This window comes from Corapipo altera, unplaced genomic scaffold (genome assembly GCF_003945725.1).
Source record: "Corapipo altera isolate COAL_440 unplaced genomic scaffold, ASM394572v1 61305, whole genome shotgun sequence".
Classification (NCBI taxonomy): domain Eukaryota; kingdom Metazoa; phylum Chordata; class Aves; order Passeriformes; family Pipridae; genus Corapipo; species Corapipo altera.
Window position 1 is genome coordinate 8,113,949 of NW_020884909.1, and position 26,367 is coordinate 8,140,315.

Genomic DNA, 26,367 nt, shown 5'->3' on the forward strand with positions numbered 1-26,367 from the left:
GACTTTTAAAACACTCAGACCCCTCAGAAGTAGTACTGGTTTCTCAGCAGCCTCATATCAGGCCTCAGAGTGCCTGAAGATAGGCAGCTGGTCTCATATTTTGTATGTTGACTGGAAACCCTTCAGGGATACTCGCCAGTTTGGGGTCAGAGTCTACAGCGTGGGGATGAGTGCATTCCTGGTCCCCTTACTTAGACTCTCCTGGGCTGGAGGTGAAGGCAAGCTACCAAACCCACTGGCAAGTAATTTCTCAGAGATCTCTCTGAGATAATATTTGCTGTCTCCTGTGGCTGGAGAGGGCTCAGGAGCCTCCCTCTGTGTCAACCAGGCTCCCCTGGATTTCTTTCCATGCACCTCTAATGGATTTTACACCCGAGCAGTTATTTTTGGTGATACAATTCCTACCTGTCCCAAGTGGGACATTTTGTCTCTTGTTACAACTCACAGAGTTAGACGGAGCTGCTGGTTTCATGCTGTGCAGCATCAACACATGATGCCCTTGTAAACATTGCTGTCAGCAGTGGCAATTCTATCTCTATTGTCCCAATAAGATTTCATGCTTGACAGTGCCTGACTTTTTTGTCTCTAAGTCAACTAATAAGAAATAGTCATGTAGTGGGCTTTTCCTTCTATGATTCCTTGGATTGCCAGTTGCTTCCCCAAGAATTCTTTCCCCATTCTTGCCTGGGTTTCCCCCAAGGCAGAAGGACACAGGAGGTGGCATTTCTGGAACAGCAAGGTTTTGTGGCACAGCAGAGCCTGACTTTTCCTGCCTAGCCCCAGTGGGGGGACAAAGACCAGTCCTCATCCATCATGGCCTAGGATGGTAGGGGGGAGAGTGGCCCAGGACTGTTGCAGGTGCTCAGAAATGGGAGAAACATAATTATAGGCATGCCTGAATCCAGGGAAGGTAATTTTGGAACTGTTTAAATCTGTGGCTTTGAGTTGGCAGAAGTGTTTGGTTTATCTGTTCTCCCTCTCTACACCCAAGTGATCCTTGTTGTGGAATCATTTGGTGCCTGATGGTTTGACCACCATAGCATCTTATGGGGTCAGTTTACTTTAAAGGGATGTGAGGATGAGGAGATGCTGAAATCTGTCCATGGTTCCTTGTGAAGTTAGTGTCCAGTGTGTCAAATCAGTGCAAACCTCTGAAACTTCTTGGTCTTGTTCCCACACACCAGGACACACTCCCAGAGCCTTGTCACAGCTGAGGCAATTCCCTAAGAACGTTTCCTCCTAGAATGTCATGGATGAAAATGTAGCCCTCGAGCCAGTAATTTGTCTCTGGAGTGTGAAACTGGTGTCACTCCACCGATCAGTGAAGTGAAAAACTTGTTTGGCAATGGGGTATCCACATGTCATTTCCCTGGCCACCACTGGGGCTGGAGTCTCTGCCTGATATAGGCCACCAAGGACAAGTTCTTGTCAAGCTTTCCAAGATGCTCACATCCTCTGTTCTGCTCCTCTCTTGAAGACCACTGCTTCCTGCAGAGGCTGTGAGAGGAACTGGTGTGGTGGCAGTGATGGGCAGGGGAAGTTGGGCAGGGGTTGGGGGCTGTCCTCAGCATGTGGCTGCCATGCAGAGCAGACCCCTAGGACAGCAAAGGAAGGGGTGATCTCCAGCTAATCAGGTCCTGCTCAGTGGAAGCTGTCAGCACTGTCCTCACTTCAGGAGAGACAAATCTTCCTGTGCAAACTGTGAGTTTCAGCATTGCCTTCTACCACCAGCCATGGTAGCATGCCTGCTGTGCACCCATTTGTCACCTTGGAGACAAAACCAAGCCAAAATCATTAATCCCTGCTCTGTCCTGTGGCTTGCCAACTAGGAGGCTTTCCTCACCTCTGATATTTAAAAAAAATGTAATGGCGCTGCTTGAATTTGCTTCCTGACACCCATGCTGAGTTTGTAAGCTGGTCACATCTAACCAGTTAGCACACAATTGATTCTGGAGCCTTCTGTTTAGAAACCTGCATGGTACATCCCAGGCAATCATGCTATCTCCATCAGGCACTGAATGAACCAGTCAATAATCACCATTGCAAATGGTGCAGAGGTCTTTCCTATTACCCCTATTTTTTTTTTTTATGAGCATCTCTTCATAGGTAATAGTTATATGGATGGACAGATGGAATACAGATTGTTACTATGCATGCATATACATATAACATATATATGTGTATATACAAGAAGAGACAGTCATAGATATGTACGTGTACACTGATGTGCTCACTGTAGCTGGTTCTCTTCCCTTTGCGTCACGTCGTTCAAAGACATGGGGCCGGGTTTTTAAACCAGCTTTAGCCAAACCTGTGGATATAATTGCCAACAGTCACCTTGGTAGCTGGCAAGCCCAGAATAAACTCACCTGCATTTTTATAAGGTGCCAAAGAATTTTTGAATGCATTGCAGATTGTATGTAACAGGTATGACTTGGCTCATAGGAGATCTTTGCTACATTGCTGTGTGTTCAGTGCTCAGCTGGAGGAAGGTGCAGGTGTGGTAAGGTGTGGGCTCTCATTCTGCACCCCTGTGTGCCTCATGCTCCGCACCCCCTCATGGGCCCAGCATGTGTGCACAGCAGTGGGGAGTGATGGAGATTATGGGCGTAAGGTCTTCCTCTGCCTCCAGAGAAAATGTAGCTGATTTTCCCAGGGTTTGTACTCTGCCCAGCTCTTCCCTCTCTAGGTGCTCTAGAAAGTCGGAGCTGGTGCCAGCAGGGCCGGAGGGGTTTGATCCACTGCTGTCTCCCTGCGTCAGGTGTGCTCTGCACCTGAGGGATTTCACCTCTTCATCACTGGTTGGCATTCACTTGTTCATCCTGATTGCAGTTCTGGTCCTCTTTACCCTCCTGGTCCCCCTCCAGATTACACTGCCGCTGTTGGTCTCTGGCTGCTGGGGATGTTCAGTTCGATCAGTGAAGCTCATCTCAAGCCCTCTGGCCCCATTAGTGTGAAGGGGTACCACCTCCTTTCCCTTTCCCTGCAGGCACAGGCAGAGGGGTTCTGCAGGCACTGGGATGTTGTGATGGGTTGTGTGTTTGCTTGTGAAGTATGATGCTTTGGGGTTTTGTGCTGGTCATCTTCACTGGTTCTGGAAGGTTGCAGCAGTGAGGGGCTGGTGTCTTACATATTGCGTTGGCGCAGGCACCAGCAGATGCCATGCCTTGGTTAGATTTTTCTCTAGGTCAGAGGTGACTGAGTGCTGCTTGGGTGATGAGTGTGCACAGGTATAGCCCCCATCCCCATGATGAAGTGAGCACAACCCACTTGAAGCTGCTGGACAGGTTCATGTTCCCTGTGCTCACCATGTGTCCAAGCCTGCTTGTGCAGCAGTTTATCATTGGAACAGTTTACAACCTCCAGCAGCTCCAACCACTCTGTCACCTCCCGAGACACAACTGTCAGGGAGCAGCAGCCTGAGCAAACGAGGGTGTCTGCCAGTAGGACAAGCAGAGATCTCCATCAGCAGATGATGGGCATTGTGGGACAGGATGTGGCTGAGGCAGGAGGGAATGAGGTGGGCATATCCTGTGAGATCCAAAATCTGTTTATCTGGTGGTACTGTTAGAAACAAATCATAAATGGCAATACCAGATACAATTGCATTGAGATGGCAGAGGTCCTGAGGAGTCCTGATGGGCTGCCGATAGCTGGTTGAAACAAATTGCCCACTGCTGTGATACCTCAGCTCCCAATAACAGAGGGCAAATGGCCTTCTAGAGGGAGATATAGATTTTCCTTTGAGATATGGAAAGGGAAATAAACTAAATTATGTTTGAACACAGGGTTCTCTCTCTCTCTCCTTAAGAAAAAAAGGGGAGAGAGAAAAAAAGAAGGGAAATGGGGGAAAGAGAAAGAGACATAAAATAAGCTTCAGCATGCATTTGCAATTTAATTGATATTTGGCGGCAGGAAGCCAATCAGTATAAGTAAATTGACGTTATAAGATAAAAATAATTGCCTAATGGGATACCTTCCCCCATGGTTGTCGCAGGCCAAATAAATACAGTATCGTGTGTCAAAGCAGCGTGGTGGCCATTCCTGGGCACAGTCCGCCGGCGGGGATCGGCGTGGGCTGCGGATCATTTTTATGGCATCTGTCTCTGCTCCCCGAGAGCAGGCAATGAGGGGTTGCACATTGATTGCTGCTCCAGCCAACAGTGGCTGAGGGAAAGGCTATAATTAATGGCTTTATTTGTTGGAGCACTGCTGAGAACAATTTAGTGTGTTATGGTAATGACTGGTGCCCGCATTCCAGTGGCACGGAATACACTAGAGTTGGTGTGTAGCCCCTGGGCTCTGGGTGCCTTCTCAAGAGCTAGGTACAGGGCAAACTCGCGTACAGGAGTTGGCAGCATTTGAGAGGTTCAGCTGGTGCAGGTGGGCACCAGGGGGATGATGCTGGGTTGCAGGGTGCCAGCAGTGTGTTTCTGGTTCATCCCACTGATGGTAGCAGAGCAGACCCTGGCTGTCACATTTTGTTCAGGGAGAGGGAAGTTGGCATGGATGATGGTGGAGGGACACCTCATTTCCTACTGTGGGGGGTAAGAGCCTCCCTGTCCAAGCCCCTAGCCACTACCCTTGTGCAGCAGCAGCAGAGGTACTCGTTACAAGTTTTCTTTCTTTTTTTTTTCTTTTTGTCTAAAAAAATGGTCTCTTTCAGAGATTTTCCCTAGAAGCAACGTGGTGCAATCCAGTCATTTTTGTGAACACTGCGTTGTTTTGTCTTGTCAGCACTGGCTTTATTTGGGGTGGGGAAGTGGTTGTGGTTCTGTGTGGTTCTGCGAAGAACCCGTGGCTATGTGTAAATGTTTATGTATACACACCCCTACATATGTAAGGAAGAAAAATTTCAGCCAGTGGGCATTCTTTTCTTCTCAAAAGGATTAAAGTCAAGTAGCTATGGGGAAGTAACACCCTGAAAAATTATAATGAACCTCTCCTGGAGATTCTGTAAGTCTTTTTAAAGGCAAAGTGCTTGTCTTTTACTTAACTAACAGGAGCACCTGGTGAGCAAGAAGGGACTGGTACCCAGGCTTGATCACTCGTGAGGAGTGATGGTTCCTCATTATTTACTTTTAAATACTTCTAAATGCAAATGATAGATAGATAGATAGATAGATAGATAGATAGATAGATAGATAGATAGCTAAATGACAGGACAAGGGGTGATGTCTTCACACTCACAGAGAACAGGGTTAGATTGGATATTGGGAAGAAATTCTTCTCTGTGAGGGTGGGGAGGCCCTGGCACAGGTTGCCCAGAGAAACTGTGGCTGCCTCTGGATCCCTGGAAGTGTCCAAGCCCAGGTTGGATGCAGTTTGGAGTAATCTGGGCTAGTGGAAGGTGTCCCTGCCCATGGCAGGGGGTGGAACAAGATGAGCTTTAAGCTCCCTTCCTATCAAAAACAGTCTGTGATTTTGTGATAGGACGAAAGGAAGCAGGCTCCAGATGTATCAAAGGAGGTTTAGATTGGATATTAGGAAAAAATTCCTGGCTGAAAGGGCTGTCAGACACTGGAACAGGCTGTCCAGGACAGTGGTAGCGTTACCAGCCCTGGTGGGATTTAAAAGACATGTAGACATGGTTTAGCTGTGGTCTCGGCAGTGGTGAGGTAATGGATCTTAGAGGGTTTTTCCAATGTAATTGAATTTGTGATTCTATGATTTTATGTAAGATGATTAATTCACATTTAAGCACTAAAATGATTTTGAACTGAAAAGCTAAACTAACTTTCATTTTAAAGTCTCAAGATGGGGTCTCTCAACATGTTCAGGATTTTCCCCAGTAGGGCTTTTTCACGCAGTTCTTCAGAAATGATCTCTGCTTGCAAATGAAATTCAGTTTCAATCTATAACTCCTTTTATATATAAAAAAGTGTCAAAAATTTCCCCTTCACTGCAGCTTTGCAGTGTGGTCAGGCTCACATCCCCTGCCCTTGGTTTCTGCACCACCAAGCAAACAGAGAGAGGCAAGGCCCATGTCTGCCACACCAGGCATTTATTCTCAGACCACCATTACTGATTCATGCAAACCACTGTTTTGCCAACAGCTGGCTGTTGGGAACAGAGAGGAAACCGCAGATACAGTAGTCTTCAAAAATTATTTGCCACATTTTAGCCATCTCTCTCTTTCTCTCTCTCTCCATATATACTTACACAAACATAAAGTTACATACTAACAGTATATGTGTTACTTTTAAAAAAAATTATTATTCTTTTCCCTGGAGCAGTTATCTCATCAGATGGAAGAGACATGAGGTCAATCTCAGCTGCTGCTAGCATCTTTGTCACAACTGAGCCTGCAGGAACAGGCTCTCGAGCTCAAGATATGTTTGGAAGAATTTCTGTGATGCAGCCCAAAAAGTGACCCACTAAATGAAAGCAGGTTTTGAAATAACACAAGTATGTGCAGGGAGATTTTCCCACCTTGCTTAATAAGGGCATCTCTGTGATAAGCACAGCGTCAGGGGAGTGGTACTGTAGATTGTTGAGTTTACTGCAGGATAAATAATTAATGTTTAAATGACACAAATTAATTATGATAATTAGCAAAGAGTTACACTGCTTTTCCTTAAAAGTAAAATCTTGGCTGTTTAATTTTGTTCCGTCTCCAGTGTGTCAGAACATTTAAGGCAGAACCATAAAATACAAGCATATACAGAGATATAATATTTTTGCTGTTTCACCAACTGACTTTTTCATACAGAATCCTAGGATATCAGGCTGGAAGGGACCTCAAGGATCATCGGGTCCAACCATTCTTGGCAAAAGCACTGTCTAGACAAGAGAGTCAAGCACTCTGTCCAGCCAAATCCTAAAAGTGCCCAGCATTTGAGGAATCTAGTTCTTCCCTGGGAAGATTATTCCAATGACTGATTGAAAAATTTTCCTCCTGTGGCCATCTGGAATCTCTGCAGGAGTCACTTGTACTCATTTCCCCATATATTTTCCATGTGACTCCTCTTAAAAAAGGAGTCTCCATCTTCTTGTGGAGAAGTGGAACATGGCAATAAGGTCTCCTCTAAGCCTTCTCTTCTCAAGGCTGAACAAACTCAGGTCACTCAGCCTTTCATCATATGGCAACTTTCCAGCTCTTGGATCATCTTTGCGGCCCTTCTCTGGACTCTCTCCAATCTGTCCACATCTGTTTGGCACAGCAGGGTGCAAAACTCAGCACAGTATTCCAGGTGCTGACTTCTCTATCTCTGTCAGCGATGACCTTCCTGATGCAACCCAGCATCCCACTGGCTCTTGGCCATGGAAGCACCCTAATCACTTCACTGAGCTTGGTGTCCACCAGCACCCCCAGGGCCCCTTCCACAGAGGGGGAACAATCCCAGCCTGTGAGGCACTCCTAGATTATATTTTTCCATGTGCCACACTTTGCATTTGTCTTTACTGAACTTCATAAGGTTAATGTGAGCCCAGTCTTTGAGCATAGCAGTTCCTATGAGTCCACAGGAGGAGGCTATGGGAAACCATGTTGAAAGCCTTGGAGACATTCAGGGAACCAGTGTCCGCAGCTTACGCCACCAAATTTTGGTCTGCATGCCCTGTTCATTCACGGTACCTCCTGTGTGGGCAGACAGTATCTCCCAAATTGCAGTGGTGAGAGCTGAGGAGTGGCAGCAGCATTGTGTTTTCCCTCCTGGAGTGGCATGCTGGGGCTGGGGAATGCAGAGGCTACCCTGCACAGTGCAGGTGCAGCTGGGGAGAATTCCCATCAGTGTTAACCCCTTGGGCACTGGTGGTGATCTCCCTGGCTGTGGGAGCTGCCAGACCATGCAAAAGGCAGTAAACTGCATCAGGACTGCCACGGTGGTTGGTGGCCCAGGTTGAGCTGCTGGCGTTGGCATACCAGCCACGCTCCTCACTCCTGTCGCTGGCTGTCACAGGCAACTTCAGTGGGATCCGGAAACTGTCGCAGCATCTCTCCTTCAGGAGCCTGTTTGATGGACCTTTTCCATCTTCCGCCTGTGCTTGGAGGAGAACAGAAGGTGGGAAATGCAGCGCTCCACTGGCGTTACCGAGCGGAGTAGACGGATGCCTGGCAGCATGCGGGTCCTGGCCTCTCTGCTGGGCTTTGTTTAAGCATGATACAATGGACCCAGTCTGGGAACACCTCTGGCTTATTGTCACTGCAGCAGAGTGTTCATGTTCAGGCAGACAGGAAGTGCAGCCAAAGGACAAAGGATGGACAGATGTGGCTCCTGAGTGTAGGAAGTACACAAATTTTTGAGGTGTAAAAACCTATCTTATGCAGCTATGGATGATCTTTAAAACATAATTTCTCCCTACTAATTGATGTGGATAAAATATATAAAAATATCATTAAATTTGTACCTTGTGTTACTTGTAAAAATTTGTAGCTGCATATTCTATTTTATAATGGCTTTTTATTCCTGTGTTTTGCATTATAGCTGTAAGGTGATACACTGAATTTGTCTGTGACATTGCTTGCTTCATTGTAAGCATGAACATGTGCAGGCTGCAGACCATCATTCTTGATTTTGGAAAATGACATATTTTATTTATGCACAAGAAAAATCTGCAGGTATTAAGAGCTCTTTGTGAGTGCTCTTTGTGGACAATCATGTAGGAAGTGTGAAGAGACACCTTCCACTTGTGAGACAGTGCAGAGCAGCCATGCTGCTGGTGGAGTGAGCTCCATCCTCCACAGTCTTTTTCTCTCCTTTGCTTGTAGTAAATCCAGCCTTGTCATATCTTAGGGGTTCTGCTTGAATGTTTTCTACGAATTTGCATTTTAGGAGGAGCAGCATCTCTGTTTGGGAGTTCTCTGCATTTCCCAGGAGCTCTGCCTGGATCTTTGGCAGTGCAGGAGTGGAAAGCTTCTTCCCCCAGGGAGAGCTTGCTGGGATGCAGCAGTGCTCTTCGTACTTCTCAGCTGGGCTCATCATGTGGGTTGGATGTGGGTGAGCTCTTCGCCACTTTTATCTTCTCTGGGTAAGTTTCCCAGACAGTCATTTGTGAAGAAATCAAGGTGTTAGGTTGAAAAATTGCTTTGCAGTTCTAAGCTTGCAGGGAAAGATGAGTTTTGACTGATAACAATAGAATAGTCCATATTTTTCTTATCAAATGCCAGTTTCTTGGGAGAGTAGAAGTTTGTCAGCCTCTTCCAGGTCTTCACAGGCTTGAGCTGTTGCAGGGTGTGCAATGCCAGGTCTACAAACTTCCTGCTGGCTCCTACAGATCTGTTTCCTGCTCTGTTTTTTACTGCACTTTGCTCCATAAATACAGCAAGTCACAGAATCCCAGAATGGTTTGGGTTGGAGTGACCTTAAACCCTGTTTCATTCTGCCCTGGGCAGGGACACCTTCTCCTATCCCAGGTTGCACCAAGCCCCGAGAGCTTGGTCACTGACCTTGGAACCTTCCAGGGATCCAGGGGCAGCCACAGCTTCTCTGGGCAACCTGTACCAGGGCCTCACCACTCTCACAGGGAACAGTTTCTTCCCAATATCCAATCTAACCCTGTCCTCTGTCAGTGAGAAGACATCAATCCTTGTCCAAGTGGTCAGTCTTCGCACAGACATTGTTGGGCTGTATGTCCTACCACCACGTTTCCTTTGGATGTCAAATTTCTGTCTCCCAGTATTTTTCAAAGCTGTAAATACTCTCACAGCCGTTCATAACCAGTGGCCAGTTTAGCGTTTCCAAAGATACACAGAACATAGTTTCATCTGTAACCTGCATTAGTCCTTGTCTCCTAAGCATAGCTAGAAATTATTTTTTGAAAGAAGTGATGAAAAATTGTATTATGACATGGTATGGAAGTAGGTATAAACTATGTTAAAATTGCTTCAATGAGCATTTAAAAATGTACTTTGAGCTGGCAATACATGATATAAAGTGCATGTCTCCAAAGATTGCTGCTGAACACAGCTTACAGAAATAGATTAGGAAAACAATCAGTTTCTTGCTATCATTTGTTAAAGAACTTGTAATGACTTATGTAATTACTGTAGTTATACCTCCCCTAATTATTATAGAAATTACAGAAATACAAGCCCATTCCTACATCATGCAGCATATGGCTGAGGGGTCCTGTGGACCCGGGGACTTGTCCAGATGTCACAGTCTGCTGTGGCCTCAGCAGCCTTGGGGGGATGCACCTTCCCACTGTCTGTGGGCTTGGGGCTTGGGGCTTCTGCTCTGTTTTACTTAGCATCTTCCTTCTAACTTCTACCTCTGCCCTTTTGAATTCCCCACAGTGCAAGGGGCTATCACTGACATAATTTTTAGTTTTTGAAATGTAAAACTGCATCAGAAGGGCAATCACCAAACCTGCAGACGTTCCATTGGTCCCTTCAGCCACTGTTCTTGAGTGGAATCTGACATGGCTAGTGCCCGTGGGCATCACTGTGGCTCCTTGAGGGTGTTGTGTGGAGGCTGAACTGACAGCTCCCAGACTAGGAACAGTCAAGATAATAGCTCATGCTGCTCCACATGTCACTGTCTCCTGTATGCTGGTACCCCCACTGGGGTGGGCACATCTGCACAGTCAGCTGTGCTGCATCCCTGCAGCATCGTGGGAGACAGTCCACCTTGATCCCCTCCACTACTGCAACCCTCCACTACTGCAGCAGAACAAGCCCAGCCCTGCTCCTGGATGCTCTGACATTTGGGTACCCCTTCAGCCCTGGGGCACTACCTGCCCCCAGGAATGGATGGTGTTCCAGAGCAGCATCTTGCATGGGCGTGAGCAAAGTCCACCCTGCTGGTAGCCTGGACAGGTGCACAAGCAATCCAGCTCCACTCAGTGGCACTATTTGCACAAGTGTTTGCTCAGATGTGTAGGATGTCAGGTTCACAAGCATTGAGGCTGCCAAGGTGTGAGGTCCCACCAGGCCTTTGTTGTGCATGGGATGGGGGAGATGGCAGGGCTTTTCTAGGAGATAAATAACAAAATTTCCATATGGTAATTGCAGGATTAAATAACTATAGGAGGAGGAGAGCTGTAATGTCATGGGAAATTTTTTCTGTTACATCAAACCCCCTTTGTTGGTGATGCCCATAACCAGTTTTGTGGTGTGGCTTTGCAGCTGTGGAGCTGCACCCTGGGTGTGCATCAACACTGCAGGATGACACCTTGTGAGTGCACTGGCACGGCTCCAGCACATCCGTCTCGTGGGTGTACAACCTGGCTTAAGCTCGTACATCCGGGAGGACCTCCAGCTGTCCTAGACGGCAGAGACAAATGTTCTAACAGTGGAGAGGAGCTCATTCACTCCTCAAAGAAACCCCAGAAGTGGTTGGTTGGTGATAAAGGTTCTAATCTCTCTGCTGCTGAGTGTTTTAGGAAGAGTAGCACTGACAGACCAATGAGAGGCCTCAGCTCCTTCTGCCTTGCTGCTTCTATTCCCCAGAGCCAGTGCAAATTCGGTGCTGGGCATGCAGGGACTGGCCAGCTGTATCCTGCGTGCAGACAGGTGCTGCTGAGAGGGGTGTGGTGTGGTGAGGTCTCATCTCAGGGAGCCAGGGAGATGCAGCCTGGTCTGTGATACTGTGCATGTGGTGAAGGCAACCTGCCAAGAGTCAGGGATCTTGCTTTTGCCACTGACTGGGCTAAGTGCAGCTGGGACCAAGATGCAGCAGAGTCCAAATGGCCCTTGTCTCCAAGAAGTGCCAGGGGACTCTGCAGGAGCAAAGGGCAGGAGGGAGGTCAGGCTGGGGGCAAATGGGATGCCCCCAGGCTGGCAGTGTATTGAAGTCACAGGTGGGACATCAGTGAAGACCACTGGCCACCCAGTGCTAGCCACGGGTGTGGTGAGCCCTGGCCAGCCCTGTGCTTGTGAGGTGTGTGGGTGTGCTGGCAGTGCCCAGTCAGGACCATCCCTAGTACAGTCTGCTACGTACTAGCAGCTTGTACAGCTTGTGCTGCACATGAGAGCTGGAGACAGATGGCCATCAAACTGGTGATGTCCCTGCTTGTCCAAGCACTGATCAGAGGGCAGGGGGCTTGAGCCATTTGGGTTCCTCATGTCCTCACACCATCCTGACTACAAAATTGGTAAAATACATGTAAAAAAAGAATGCAAAGGTGGGAGTGTTCAGCAGCACTCCCCAGACTTTTCCCAAGCCCAGAGGCAGGACAATGTGCTGTCATCAGCAGATGTGAGTCTATGTGTCTCCAGAAGGAGCTGAGCTGGTCCAAGTATATCTAACAGGTCAAGGCTTGAAATGAAGAAGCAATAAGCCACTGAAATGGTACTATCACCGAAACATGATTGATCAATTGAATTCTATCAGAGACAGTGGGCAGTGAGATTAACTCAGGCCTGATGGGTTCAATGAGTTAAAGCATGATGTTCATTTCAGCTTCATTTCACCAGTCTTTGCTTGTGAAATTGGTCAATCAATAGAGGTTGAAGATCATATATATATATATTGGTGACCACCTTATAGGGAATATAATCTAGCGTAGTCAGCTCCTGACTCCGGCTGCCTTCAGTGGGTAATGGAGACAGAGAAGAGACTCTATCAGTGCCATCAAAATGGCCTGATATCTTCTCCAAATGAAAAGTATTTTTGGATCTCTGATGATTTATCTTTTTTTCCCCCTCTTTCTCACTTTGATCTATGGTAAAACCTATAGCCATCTTTGTGAAATGTAATGATTTCTCTAGAAAATATTTGCACAGTGATCGGCTAGATACACTTCAAAATATAAAGCTTTTTAGTGATACTGTTCTTTAAAAAAACCCCAGTGCTTAGAAAACTCAAATAGTGTAAATACAAAGATCTCTTACCACATATGCAGTCCTAAAACTAATGCTTTGCTGGGAAGAGCATGAGGCAGCTGTCTGTCAAATGCACACAATCCTGAGAAGGTGGTAAGAAAATTCAGCTTACTTTTTAAACAAAACCTTCCGTGTTGTAATTAAACAGACTCTTTATCTTCTCTGGACTAAGTTACAGGCATGCTATGGAAACAAATCACCTTTTTGCCTCCTGGTAATATTTCATTTGCTTCATAATGTTTTAAATGTGGTGAATAACATCCTCCCTTAATTAGCCTGCATTTCCCTATAAGGTGGCATAATTAGGTATGATAACAGGTAATGAAGTTGGACAGTACAAATTAGAGACAGAAATCATGTCCTTTATGAATGTGAGCTGTTCATGGCACTAGCTATTCACTTCCTGATTCACCCTGTAAAACCACATTATTCCAGCTGGATTTGGGGATGGCATCCGTTTCTCAGCTGTTGTTGCTTCACTGACACTCTCAAGTGGACCTACACCAGGGCAGGGTCTATCTCACACTATAACACAGTAGTTAAATAGAATCATAGAATCATAAACCAGTTTGGACTGGAAGGAACCTTAAAGATAATTTTGTTCCAACTCCCTGCCATGGGATTTTTATATTTTGTGTTGTTTTAATACTAAGCCTTAGGGCTTTTAAAGATGTTTTGTGAAGATATGGTCAAGGGTCTTTTTTTCTTCCTATTTTGGTCCTTAGTCTTAAAAAGAGTATTTTAAATCAAGTGAGTTGTATAGTGAGTATCACTAAAATTCTTGTTTAGCCACATTTAGGAATTTCAAATATTCGCCTGCCGTTTCAGAAGGCATGTCACGGATGAGTATTTAACCCTAGAAGTGTGTTAAAAAAATGTAACACATCCAGACCTGCCATAATGGCCTGAGGAGAGCTCACACCTCCCCTCCTCCAGCACTAGGCTTCAGCACCTGTCCCACCTGCTCCAGTAGCCACCCTGCCAGTCTGATCCAAGTCCCTCCTGAGCACCCCACCTTGCTCAGGACACTGATCCAGTTTCCCACAAGTGCACACCCGTGGGATGGCTGCTCCATTTTCAAACATGATGAGATCTCATTATACACCTGAACTCTGGGTGTACAAACAGTGCACAGACTGTACTGGCATCACCAAGAACATTTTCCAGGTCATGTCATGTCTTGTATCATTTCACTCCTTTCATCATGCCCTTTATCATAAAAGTGCATAAAGCTTTAACTTTGATGCCAAACTCTGAATAAACTTATTCTTGCACTTCATAAAAGCCATCATCATCTAGTCTTGATAAAATTGCATGACTTTCTCTAAACAGTTAAACATGAAGTTGTCACGAAAACCGTTGATCTGAAATAGAGAAGGAAGTTTCCAGCATTAATTGCTTACATCAAATGCCTGTTCAGCATAAGCACTATTCTGCTTCAGTTCAGTGTTAGAAACTGAGGTTGAAAAATGTATTTCCCTGTGTTGGTCCCCCAGTCTGACAGTTCTACCTTATAGCAGTCCAGTTCTCTGGATAGACAGGATATTCTACAAAATCCATTTGTGCTGAGGGATGATCTCAAATCAATAGTCCTTTGTGAAAAATCTTGTCCAATCGGCATCACCCATGTTACTGATGGCCAGTACGTGTTTGTGGACAAAACTGATGTCTACAGCAGCAGGGTGTTTTTGCACAGATCACTTCTGTCAGATAACCTCTATTCTTGCCATCAAAAAACTTGATGTAACATCTGCCAGAGGAGGTCTGGGTCATGTTATTCCTCTGCAGACTTCTTGGACTGTAAGCCACTGCAGCGCTCATGGAAATCTTGCCATTAAGGATGCATTTGAATTCTACTCCTCAAAACTATTCTGGCAGAAAGATTCTATTTTTAAAACATTTCCTCCTTCTGTCTGATGTTGCCATCTGGAGAAGAAATCTGATATTTACTGTTGTTCTTGGAGTTCCACCTCCTGGAGTTCTGGGAATACTGCAGACCTCAACTTTTAGTTGCGTAAAAGATACATTTCCAGCACTGACAGGTGAAGGAAAAGTAGGAAACCACTGTGAATCTGCAAAAAGCAAATTGAAACAAGCCCCTGTATTGCAAAAGTCTTTTCAGACTGCCAATCTAAACATTTTTCAAACTTGTCTCATGGCTTTTCAGCCATGGGCTGTCACTTATGACTTCTGCTGAAACTCTCTGCCAAAGGGAAAAGGTAGGAAAACGTGCCTTGGAGCCCAGGCTTGCAACCTGCCAGTAAACCCAGGAAATACTGAGTGAATTGGAGGGTCAGAACAGTGCCTTAGATCAGGCCTTTTTGAGGGTGTTGCAGTGGTAACTCAGCCCAGGGATGTCCCACTTCTGTACAATGTAGGCTGTGTTTTGGGAATGCCTGAGCAGTGCTGCTGGTGGTGCTGCACAGAGAGTCTGTGTTTCCCAACATGGGTACTCCCATAGCTCAGAGCTCAGCACAGGATGGAGCTGAGCAGGATTTGCAGGTAGCACAGAAAGGGGACAGAGTGTATGGGTGCTGACTGAAGTTTACTGTGACTGTCATTATCCTCCTGTGTCCTCCTGCATGCAAACCATGAACCCGATAGGTTTTCAGGTATTGCAGTAAAAGTGATGAAGGAAGAAATGGGACCATTATCCTTTTCTCTGCCTTTAAATTATATGTGAAATCATTGGTGGGTTGAGGGTTGGCTGTCCAGTGCGTTTTCCAGTGATACGTAACCTCTCTAAAGGTCTTCACGACATCACCATAGTAGTACCCATGTCTATTCAAGGGACAAAATGAGACACTGTTCTATAGGCCTCATCACTGACATGACTACTTCCTCTTCTCATCTTTGAAAGGTATTCAGGAATCTCCAGTGCCAAATGGCCATTCTCTCCCAAGCAGAGATTTTCTTCGGAAACAGATGCGAGGAGACCTTTTCACCCAGCAGCAGCTGGAAGTGTTGGATCGTGTCTTCGAGAGGCAACATTATTCCGACATTTTCACAACAACTGAGCCCATCAAGCCAGAGCAGGTACTATTGCAAGTATTTCATGTTTTCCTGATATGCTTCCTGCTGGTAGAGGTCTGTTTGTTGGACATCACCAAAGGCTGCTCAGAGTTTCAGTAGACAATCACAGAAAAATAGGTGTGTTGTCAACCTCATCTCAGCCAAGTGCATGTTAACCATGAAAGTCTGTTAAAAATAAAGGAAAACACTCATTCAGCAAACATTAGCAAATGTTTGGGTATGAAATTATGCCTGATCTGGACCAGTTGCATCAAATGAGCCTTTAAAGAGCATCACAGCTTCTAATGTTTTTGTTAGATCAAAAGCAGGCATTGCAGATAAAAAGGGGAAGACTTGCAAAACCCAGTGCCTAATTTTGGTTCCTAGTTATCATGACTGTGGGTACAAATCAGATTTTTGTATGCAGAAATGGCTTATTAAGCGTGTAACTGGCCATTTGCTGAGAGAAACACCCATTAGTATGTGAAGGTAAATTAGTTGCACCTACAGATCAGCAGTGTGTTTGAGGAGGACTTGGCACTAATACTTTGGGAAAGTTCCATTTTTGCAGGCATGATACAGAAGCACATGCAAAAACTGATGAGCCACATCTCTCTGTGTTCTTCTTGGGTAGCAGCATTTAATTCAGCTGCTGAGAAGGAGGTAGAAATTAATATACTGCTGTCAGCACTGATATTGGTCTAGCTTGCTACTCAATGATGTATTCAGCTTTTTGTCTTCAGCGTTCTTAATAACAGATGTGTTTTTAGCAAGGTGGATGGACTCCTCTAACTGCAGCCAAACACCGACTCCCTTTGGAGGAATCTGTACATTTGAGGACCACTGGAGATTCTCTCATGGCAGATTACTACCATCATGGATCCACTCAAGGAATGTGTATTAGCATACATTTAAAAAAAAAAATTACTTACGCTGAAAGTCCTACGGTAGAGTAGAAATTCCTCATGCCTTTAGGCTCACATTTGTTATTTCATTCATAGAGACATTTGCTTTTCACCAGCTTCTGCTGGTTTTCTGGCTTCCCTAATTCACACATGCTGAGAAACTTTGCAGATCTGAACTTGAGCTGAAAAAAGATGGGAAGCCAAGCCATCATTGTCTCTGGAAGGTGAAGTGGCCTTCATGTACCACTAGATGGTGGTTATCCCATCCAAACACGGGTGATAGTGGAGAGGACAGGCACTGTGCCCACACCTGTGGCAAGCCTTTTCAGCATTAGTCACCTAGGAACTGTGTGGTATTAGATCTGTCCCTGCAAAACTTTTACGGGCCCAAATAGTCATTGCAAAGAGAGCAACGATGGGAGAGGACTGTGTATTTTTTTCTGTGTTCTGGATCCCCTGAGTCATGGACAGCTGTAGTTCATGGGATACAGTCCAGCAGTGAGTGAACATTTATCCAGATATAAACTTTTCCCTTTTTTTATAGGAAGAATGGGAGATTTGAATAAGGATGTTGCTGAAGTGTTATCCCATTTATCAAATTTGGGATATATGGCTGTTGGTGGAGCAAGGATCTTCCCAGGCCCATGTAAGGAGCTGTGACTAGAACGGCTCTGAGCAACCGGATTATTAAAATTGGAGATATGCTGCTATCAGTTTGGTGAACAGGGGACTCTCTGAATGCTCTGGGAAGTCAAATAAGATGCTAAGAAATGTGACAGTATGAGGTTCAAAAGATACTTTGCAGAAGCATCTTGCTTAGGCATTTTTACATTTGATTACAAGAGAAATTTGTAGTTGTTTGCTTTCATATATCTTGGAGCATGATCATTTGCTTTTGGAAGGCTGGACCGTGGTTAAGGGCTTGTGGTTGTTTGGGGTCAGCTTCTGCTTTCTGATGGTGTGTGAACTGTAACTTTCAATGTGAGCAGATGTAATCTGTAAGACTTGCTGTGTTTCACAGGGTCACGGTATGAACCCTAGCCATTACCAAAACAATCATGTCTTACCTCCTTGGTAAGTCAAGCAAAGCTGTCATGATGCTTAACCAAAGCAGAGAAGCTGTCTGCATCAATTAGTAAGGCTGAAGAAATCAATGAGAAAGAAAATATTGAGAACATTATTGATGTGCCTTGGAAAACCACAGTTGTCCTTGCAACAGATTGCTGTAGTAAAGCAAGGTCTGCCTGTGACATCCAGCTGTCCAGAGTGCTGCTGGACTCCGAATCGGTGCTGTAGGAGCTAAATCAGTGGTGGATGTATGGAGCCCTGAGCTATTTCCGTAGAGGAAAATATGGAAAAGATGCTCCTCCCCACAGAGACAGGATGTGGGGAGAAGACTGGTAGGAGCTGCTAACCCACTGTTTGTCCATTTTACTAGAGATTTGATCCAGTAGCAGCCATCTGAATATCAATAATTTTGCTCAGGCACAAAAACTTGTTGATGTCTCAGTGCTGTTCACCTGAGGAAGGCTCCAGGTATTTTACTGGAAGAAGTTAGTCTCTAGACAAGGTAGTTCCCTTTTTCTTCCTGATTTTGCCTCCTCTCTAAGTCTTCCTCCTCTTTTGTGTGCTAGGGGAAGGCCCTTGGCCATGGTCAAGAGGAAGAGGTCCCTCCCACACAGCACAATGTTTGCAGCCTCATCTTGCTTGGTGTCAAGCTGCGGACTTGCCTCTGCTGCCCAAAGTCCTCCTTTGGACAAAATTTCTGGACAAAATTTGTCCTTGCCTTTTGGAAAATGTCTGTTCTCCCTCATGTATAGGTAGATGGGCTGATGTCTGTGTGGGAGTGCTTGCTCACAGCTTCCAAACCCTTTGTTTTGAGTACTTCCTTCACTTTACTATCTTTATGTTTCCCTTAGCTCATTTGTATAAAATGGAAGCTCTTGAGTTATTTCTCACCTCAAGACATGCTGTGCTTTCCATAAACATCGTAAGAGTTTTCACATCTGCTGTAAGCTGTGCTGTCTGTGGAGAGACCCACAGAGAATGGATACTTGTCTTTGGGGAAGGGCTCATACCATGTTGAGAGAGAAGGCAACCACTGGACAGTGACAGGAAAATAAAGCATTAGACAGTTCTTGGACAGAAATGGTGACAACTGTGTGTGCTGGGTGAGGTGGGGATCCTGTGGTGTGTTCCTGCCATTAAAAACTCCATCGTATGGTGTGTGCTGGGGAGCAGAAGTGAGACATCCCCTGTTACCTGCCTCACTTTGCAGCCTGACAGCCGGTGGTGCAGTCGGGCACATGTAGGTGTGTGCTCTGCAGCACTGCATGTGTGGAGCATAAGAAACATCTGACAGCAGGGGAATTCCAGCAGCTGGGAGTTGGAGAATTAAGGTCTTCTGTGCAAACAGCATCAAGTCCTTTCGTGTCTATACACTGTGGGGAGAAAACACAGCATAAAGTCAGTACTCTAGAATTACCCTGACCCACTTCCCCCGGCAGAGTCCTGCTATAAATATGAATTCTTATGTAGAATGAATGGCTTTCCCTCATGTTTGTGCCCTTTTGTACTAATTTTTTGCAAACAGCCTGTGATCAATTTGCACTGGCTGCACATGTTCATGGAAAACTAATTTCACGTATTTCTGGGCACTGGTCTGGAAATGCACATAGTGGTGTGTTTGCAGTGGCAGTGTTGCACCTCCATTCCGTACATGGCTGCTGCCCACCACTTCCACACAGCTCTTCCATCAGCCGGGATGAAGCCCACAACTTGAATTCAACATAATTTTCAAGTCTTGGAGGAGAACCTTCACAGCATCTGCCTCTGGGCTGGCAGCAGCTCCCGTTCTCGCTGTGCTTCTCTGTGTGTGTGTGTGTTTCTGTATGGGTCTCACTGATCCTCACTGTGTCAGCTCTGTGGTGAAGTCCCCTTGCCCACAGGGAAGGCTGTTGTGTTGCTGGCACAGGCTGCACCCCAGCTGCCCTTGGAACAAACCATACTGACACAAAGAGTGTCTTTTCCCTGCCAGCCCTGGAGTTGTGCTGTGCATCTACACCAGTGGCAGACTGACACACTCTAGCTTGGCCCCTGCTGCAGGCAAACCCCCACCATTCCTGGTCACTGCAGTGACAATTCAGATTTTATTCAGAACAGGCACTCATCCTGTTCACAGAGCTGCAACATTGAGTTGCAAAATTTTCCAATGCTTATAGTTCATTAAGAGCTGGAGGAACTAGAGGCACTGGCTGTACTCTGGAAACCCCTGAGCCTGGCTGTGAGGGTGATTGTCCTCCAATGGCTTCCTTCAATTCCAGCCAGAAGGATGGAAAAGCTCTTCCCAGCATCCCTGAGAAGCTGCCCTGGGCTGGCTGAGCCTGAGGCATCCATTGTGTAAACTGTTTACATTCCCCAGGCAAAGCACGGACAGGAGATGTTCCTGGAGACCAAGGCCCAGGAAACTCAAGAAGACATGGGGGCTTCAGGTATGGGAGGCTGGACAGGTTCAGGAAAGCCCCATCAAAGTGGGAAGGGGGCTTGTGGATGAATGTGCTTGTGGCAGCTGTGAGAGCAGCCTTAACACCTCTACAGGAGAAAAATACAGGGTGATGGATATACAGCCAGATTGGCTCAACTGAGAGTCAGTGCATTAATTTCCTCAGAATAAAGAAGAGAATTATTCATGCTGGATTTCTGTCCACAACACAAATGGACTCTTGTACTTTAGCTTCACACATGGTCCAGTTGAATACTCATTGCAGTCAAGCGGAATATTTATATTGACTTCAACAAACTTTAGAACAGAGCCATAACGAGACATAACATAATGTGACCAAATTGAACACTATTTAGGTCACCTGACATAGAAGAGAACTTCTTGCTGTAAATGGCAGATAATTCCCAGGCCCTTCCTAGGGCTTTAGCACTAGCTTCCTAGTTTGCTTTTAGCTAGAACTAAACTGAATATCTTTTTTCAGATAAATTTCTGTATAAAATGTAGATATGTTGGGGTCTGGCAGAAACCAGTAAACTGGCAAACATATAGTAACATGTGTTTCTGATATGGAGTGCAAGTAAACATGGATCTAGAGATAAGCATAGGCAGATGAAAGATGAAATTTGGAGAATTAGGAAAAATCTGATAGCTAATGAACCCCTTAAAATTACTTATGAGTTGGAAAAGTCGAAGAATTGCATGAAGTTGGAACCTGATTCAGAGAGACTTATGTCAAAGGAGTTCTCTGGACTGACAAAGAGAGGGGCATAAAGCCCTTTTGAAAATCTTCAGGTTTTGCTTTCCTCTCAAGTATGCTTTGGCTTTGAAAGAGGAATCTTAGGATTATTTTGCTCTGAAGAGCTGGGTTGTATGATGTGTTCACAGGAATGCAGCTCCTGAGAGCACAGAGATGCACAATCCTTCTCACAGTACTAGGGTCTGATCTTCAGGAATAACAAGGAAAATCCCAGTAAAGCCAGAAAGTACAATCTGTTTGTATTTTAAGTGAACTCACTCAGTCTCCAAGTGCAGTTACTGAAGAGACAGAAGGAAGGAATGAACCTGGTGGAAGGCGTCCATGCCCATGGCAGGAGGCTGAAATGAGATGATCTTTAAGGTCGCTCCCAACCCAAATCGTGCCATGATTCTATGAACTGTGGGACAATATGCTTGGTCCTGTTCCCTGGAGTGTGAGAAATAGGTTTGTCCTGGGAAACCTTTGGCCCTACAGAGGCTGCTGAGGATCTGAAAATAGTCTGACTCTTGTATTAGAAATGCAGAGCTAATATTTGCTTGTGTCTTCCCAAAACTTCATGTAGTCCAGTAATAGTGAAAATTATGAAACTAACTCATCATTTGTTTGCAAAACCAGATCTTTTCTTATCCACCACCTGTAGAAATGATTTGAGCATTCCAAGGCAGGCTCTTAACTGTGGCTGCATTGCATGATGTGCTAAATGAAAAGCAAAATTAAAAAGGAAAACAAAACAACACAGGGCTCAATAAATGTACACAAGTACTAAAACTGAGAAAAAATAAAAACAGAGGAAGAGGCGAAGCGGAGTCCAGCATTACTCTGCCAGCTCTGCAGGCAGTTCCTCAGTGCAGGCAGGAGTTTGACTGGCAGCAGGTGGGAAGCCCCCTGTGCCATGCTGGAACACACCTGCAGCCCTGCTGGGGTGGCAGCAGGTCGAGGTGATGACTGGATGTTGCAGGATACAGGATGAGTCTGTGGGTGATTGCATTACGCCCATGCTATTCCTCAGGCTGCCCCAGTGGCAGCCAGTCCCTCATCCTGCACCAGTGGAGACTGGCTGGCATCAGCAGCTGGGTGGGCTGCCCTGGCTGCTGGTGCCGGTGCCAGGGTGGGCTGCGGGCTGCCAGTGGGGCCTGCCTGCTCCCCTCCATTCTGCTGGCTCTCTGCCTGAAGAAAGGGGCAGGAGAGGGTGAGTGCTGGCAGCGCAGAGGAGCAGGGAGCCAGAGTGGTTCTGTGGGTTTTATAGCTGAAACCTCTTCTGTGATCAGGGCTGCGGCTTTATTGGTGGGAGGGAAAAAACCCCCACTCTAAAAGCCAGGCTAGGAGAGCAGATCAGAAGACAAAAAACCTTCCCATATTTACTCTCAGTAGACTATCAAACAACACCAGGCTATTAATTTGGCTTTTGAGTCTTCACTAAAGCCCATAAAAGCACACAGTTGTCAAATGGAGTTCATTTTAATTTCCTTTCAATCACAGTAAATTATTCAGGTGATAAATCAGCTGGGGCAGCCTCCTAGCTGTAATAGAAACCCTAATTCCTGGCTAATTATCCAGCCCATTGCTGCCAGCAGATCAATATCCCTACCGAATGGAAAGGGCGCAGGGTCTGGGCGGGCAGGGTGATGGAGGGACAGCAGCTGGGAGGACAGGCATCCATGACCCCTGGCCTGCACGGGGACTGGGGGGGGATAAGCTGTGCTCCTGCTTGTTGGTAGGACATGGGATTGGCCCCTTGCTGCAGTTGTTATGTTGATTCCCTGAGTGCTGGGTTTTGCTGCTGGTCCTCATGACAAGTCATGTTGGGGGGTTCAGGGGTGTGGGAATGAGCTGCTCCCACCCTGCGGAGAGCATGTGTGTGCTGCGGGGGTTTCCCTGCACCTGGTGCTGCCTAGCTCTGCTGGATGGTTGCTAAAATGAAAAGAAATGGGGAGAGTGTCCTTAGAGTGATAAATCAGGTGGATAACTCAGGAGGAAATCTCAGGCTGGCAACATTTTTTCCTTGCCCAGTAGAACCTTTCAATAATGGTAAAATCTAAAGAGGTAAAAAAAAGATGAGAGGACCAGTGCCCAACCATAACTTGGACCCTTTCACTGGGGCAGAGAAGCAGGTATTTTGAGATGACAGTAGCACTTACACCCATCTCCCTCCATGAGGTGCTCCATGCACAAAGCTCCAAGATTATGCTGCGGACTGTGGTCTCCAGTTTCACCATCATCAGGTTATTCTGCAAAGCTGTCTGATAGAGTTCCTTCATCTGCTGCAGAGGCTGAAGTCTCCTCGGGACAGAGTCTCTTCTCTGAGCCCCATGTTCCTCCATTGCACTACTGGGGATGAGGAAGGACGCACCACCTTCTCTTTTGGCTCTGCTCATTTTAGATTGAAAAAGGAGATAGAAACCTTCCATGGTGTTTCTTCCTGCTGAAAATCAATTTTTTTTTTTTTTTTTTTTTTTTTTTTTTTTTGAGTAGGAACGTTTTTCTTTTAGAATAGCAGCAGAAAGCACAGCTCCCTGGGCCAGCACCTCTGCTTTGCGTTCCCACTGCTCTGCCCTCCCTTACGAGCATTTTTTTGTGCATGAATGTCTGAAGACTGCACAGAATTCCTCACATGTGCTGCCTTGTTGTGACATGTCATGTTGGCTGGTGACAGTCACAGCAGAGTCTTTTGTATGACATCTGGTATTCTGTGTGAGAGTGGGGCTGTGGAGGCAGGGAGTTTTCTGGGAAAGGAGCATGACAGAAGCCATGTATCCAGCTAATGTCTTCCTGCATCAGCATCATCTTTGTGAAGAGCACTCTGCAGCTTGCAGGGACAGCTGAGGCTGTCTGAGAGGGATGGAATTGAAACAGCTGGTCTTTGAGTATGTAAAAGAGATGAGAAGAAGTGCTGGTGGGCTAATCCAAGGGTTGCCTGCTCTCCTGTCCGGCAGAGAGATGGAGATATCCTGTGCCCCAATAAAGCCCAATGCCCCTTCCCAGGGGTTTCTCCCCATAGAATTGGGTGGTGACCAGCTTTCCCACTTTGTCTGGAATTGGTGGGCAGTCTGAGTTTGGGATTTCTCTTGCAGGCTTTCCCAGAAGGAGACTGGGAACATTTCCTGCAGTCTGCAATGCTGTGGGAGAATGATCCTACCAAGGAAAAGCTGCTGCCAGAGGACAGAGCCGGGGTTTCTCTGCACTCATCCTGCTGTGCTGACAATCAGCATAATGAGACCAAGCTGGGGAAGAGCAGCAGCACATGGTCTTGGGGATTTCAGGGTGAATTTGAGTGACTGGAGCTCTCCCAGTGCCTGTTACTTTGTTAGGGAAGCCTCAGCACTGGACGAGGCTGATGCAAACGCTGTTCACCTCTGAGTCTGCTGCGTTGGGTTTGCTGGGCCTCATACCCCAACTCACATGGCTCTATCTAGGGATGACCTCTGGCTCCAGTGGGGCCAAATGTGAGTACTTTTCCTATAGAGTCGTCCTTTTAATCTCCTCCCTTTGACCCATCAGGGAGGGGGAATCCCAAAATACCGAGGTAAACATCTCCTTTGGGAATTGCAGTGCATTCCTGGTTTTAAGCATTCCTTTTCTTTTCTCCTGACTGCTCTCAAATGTAACTATATGTGAAAATACAAATTCACAAGCTAAAGGAAAGACCAGCCTTGCTGTGCCTCATGCTCTCACACCTCCTTTGTCCTTATCTCTTTTTTTCCTTGCTCTGTGCACAGTGGGGGGGATGTCTTTTCCCCTGGACAGGCTCCCCACATTGTGCACAGGCTCATGCAGAGTAGGTGTCAGTGACATATGACAGGATTGGCAGATGACCATTTTCCCCTGTTCTGGAAGCTTCTCGGGGACTGAGATGCCACTGAGGAGGACTGTGGTGTGCTTTTTTCCCTGAGAGTCTGGGTAACAGTGTTTGGAAATTACTCCTGTTGGGTAATGCTGGAAGAGGGTGCTTTTCCAGTCACCAATTTTATCTCAGCACCTTCTATCAGCTTTACATCCAGAGCTTAGTGATGACATGGAACACAACATCTTGCAAAGGCAGCAGGTGGTTTCCTCCAGGGATTTTCTGTGGCTTCTAAGTGTGATAGAGAGGTGGAAAATTCAAGAAAAGATTTTCCCACTTGTTATCTTGACAGAAGTGTTCACATTTCTTTGAAATTTGGGAACTGGCATCAAGTAATTGCATATTTGTTCATCGTGTGTTTTGCAATAATTTTTTTTTTTCAGTTTAGACAGAGAAACCACATCTTTCACCAATATCAGACAATGTCATGTTACGGCACTAGCTGGCCAATTATGTCAGAGCAAAATTGACCGACCTTCTTATGTCTGTGTTAGCCCTACAAGACAGGGACAAATCTGTGAGTAAACATATTTGCCCATTGATTTAATTAGTGCCTGGCCAACTCATATGATATTTGAGGGGAAGGATTTGCAGCAGCATTCAAAGAATGGAACAAGACTTCTCTACTTAGTTTCCAGTAAATGTCTGGATCCCACAGGCTTTGACAAGTTTTAAGTACAATTTCCAGCCTTTGGTCTGGAAATCACTGCTATTTTACACTAATTCTGTGGCCTTTCTCTAAATCTGTCCATCACTTTATAATTGACAATGATGGGAGTATGCTTCGCTGAAGAACTTGCTGTGCTAAAACATCTCAGAAGGAGCCAGGCTCTTTAAGGGTGTGCGTGGTGGAAGCGTAAGAGAAAGGGGTATGAACTGTCATAGGAGGGGCTCTGCAAGGCCCAAGGGGGCAGTTCTTCCCACCTGGGCAGTCAGACAGGGCAGAGTTTGCCCTCAGAGATTGTGCAATCTCCATCTGTGGTATTTTCAAGACCAAGCTGAATAAACCCCTGACTGGCCTGGCCTGGCTCCATAGCTGGCCTTGCTTTGAGGGGCCTCTGAGACTTCCTTCCAACCTGGATTATCCCATGACCTGGCTGTCCAGCCACCTTGTTCATTCCAACTGCTATGGTGTGACTTAGGGAAACTTTGGTATGGTTATAATGGAAAGCGTGAAAAGTGTGGTTGAGGTGGACGAGCAGCACCTGTTCACTCACTGTGTGGGATGAGGTGGAGCATGCAATGCCCAGAAGCCCGAGAAACTTGCTTATCCAAATGCTTAATTTTCAGAAGAATACCATAGTTTTGGGTAGCCCTTTTTTAGGAGGTGGTTGAATGAAAAAACCTACAATAGTGTCTGAATGACAAAAAGCAATTGTGAAGCTAAGCTACTTCCAGACAAGAGGGATAGCTTCAAAATTCCTCTCTGCTTCTATGAACAGTGGTTGCTTAAAAACCTGGTGGCAGCAGAATTTCTCCAAATGAAAAAAAAAAAAGGAAATCTGAAAGGAGGGAACTTATGTGCTAAGACAGAAGATTAATATGTAGGTGCATGGTTTCAGGTCTGCTCCTCTCCCCTTGAAA

The 26,367-nt window shown here is 46.0% G+C and overlaps 1 protein-coding gene across 4 annotated transcripts in view; it reads left to right on the forward strand.

The window, feature by feature from the left end:
• The window catches only part of PAX5 (paired box 5), a 128,272-nt gene that overhangs the window by 29,457 nt on the left and 72,448 nt on the right, over positions 1–26,367 (forward strand). For all 4 annotated transcript variants that reach the window (XM_027653176.1, XM_027653177.1, XM_027653179.1 and 1 more), the window contains exon 6: positions 15,627–15,802. In XM_027653176.1, the coding sequence (XP_027508977.1) occupies positions 15,627–15,802 (176 nt within the window). The remainder of the gene's footprint in view (positions 1–15,626; positions 15,803–26,367) is intronic.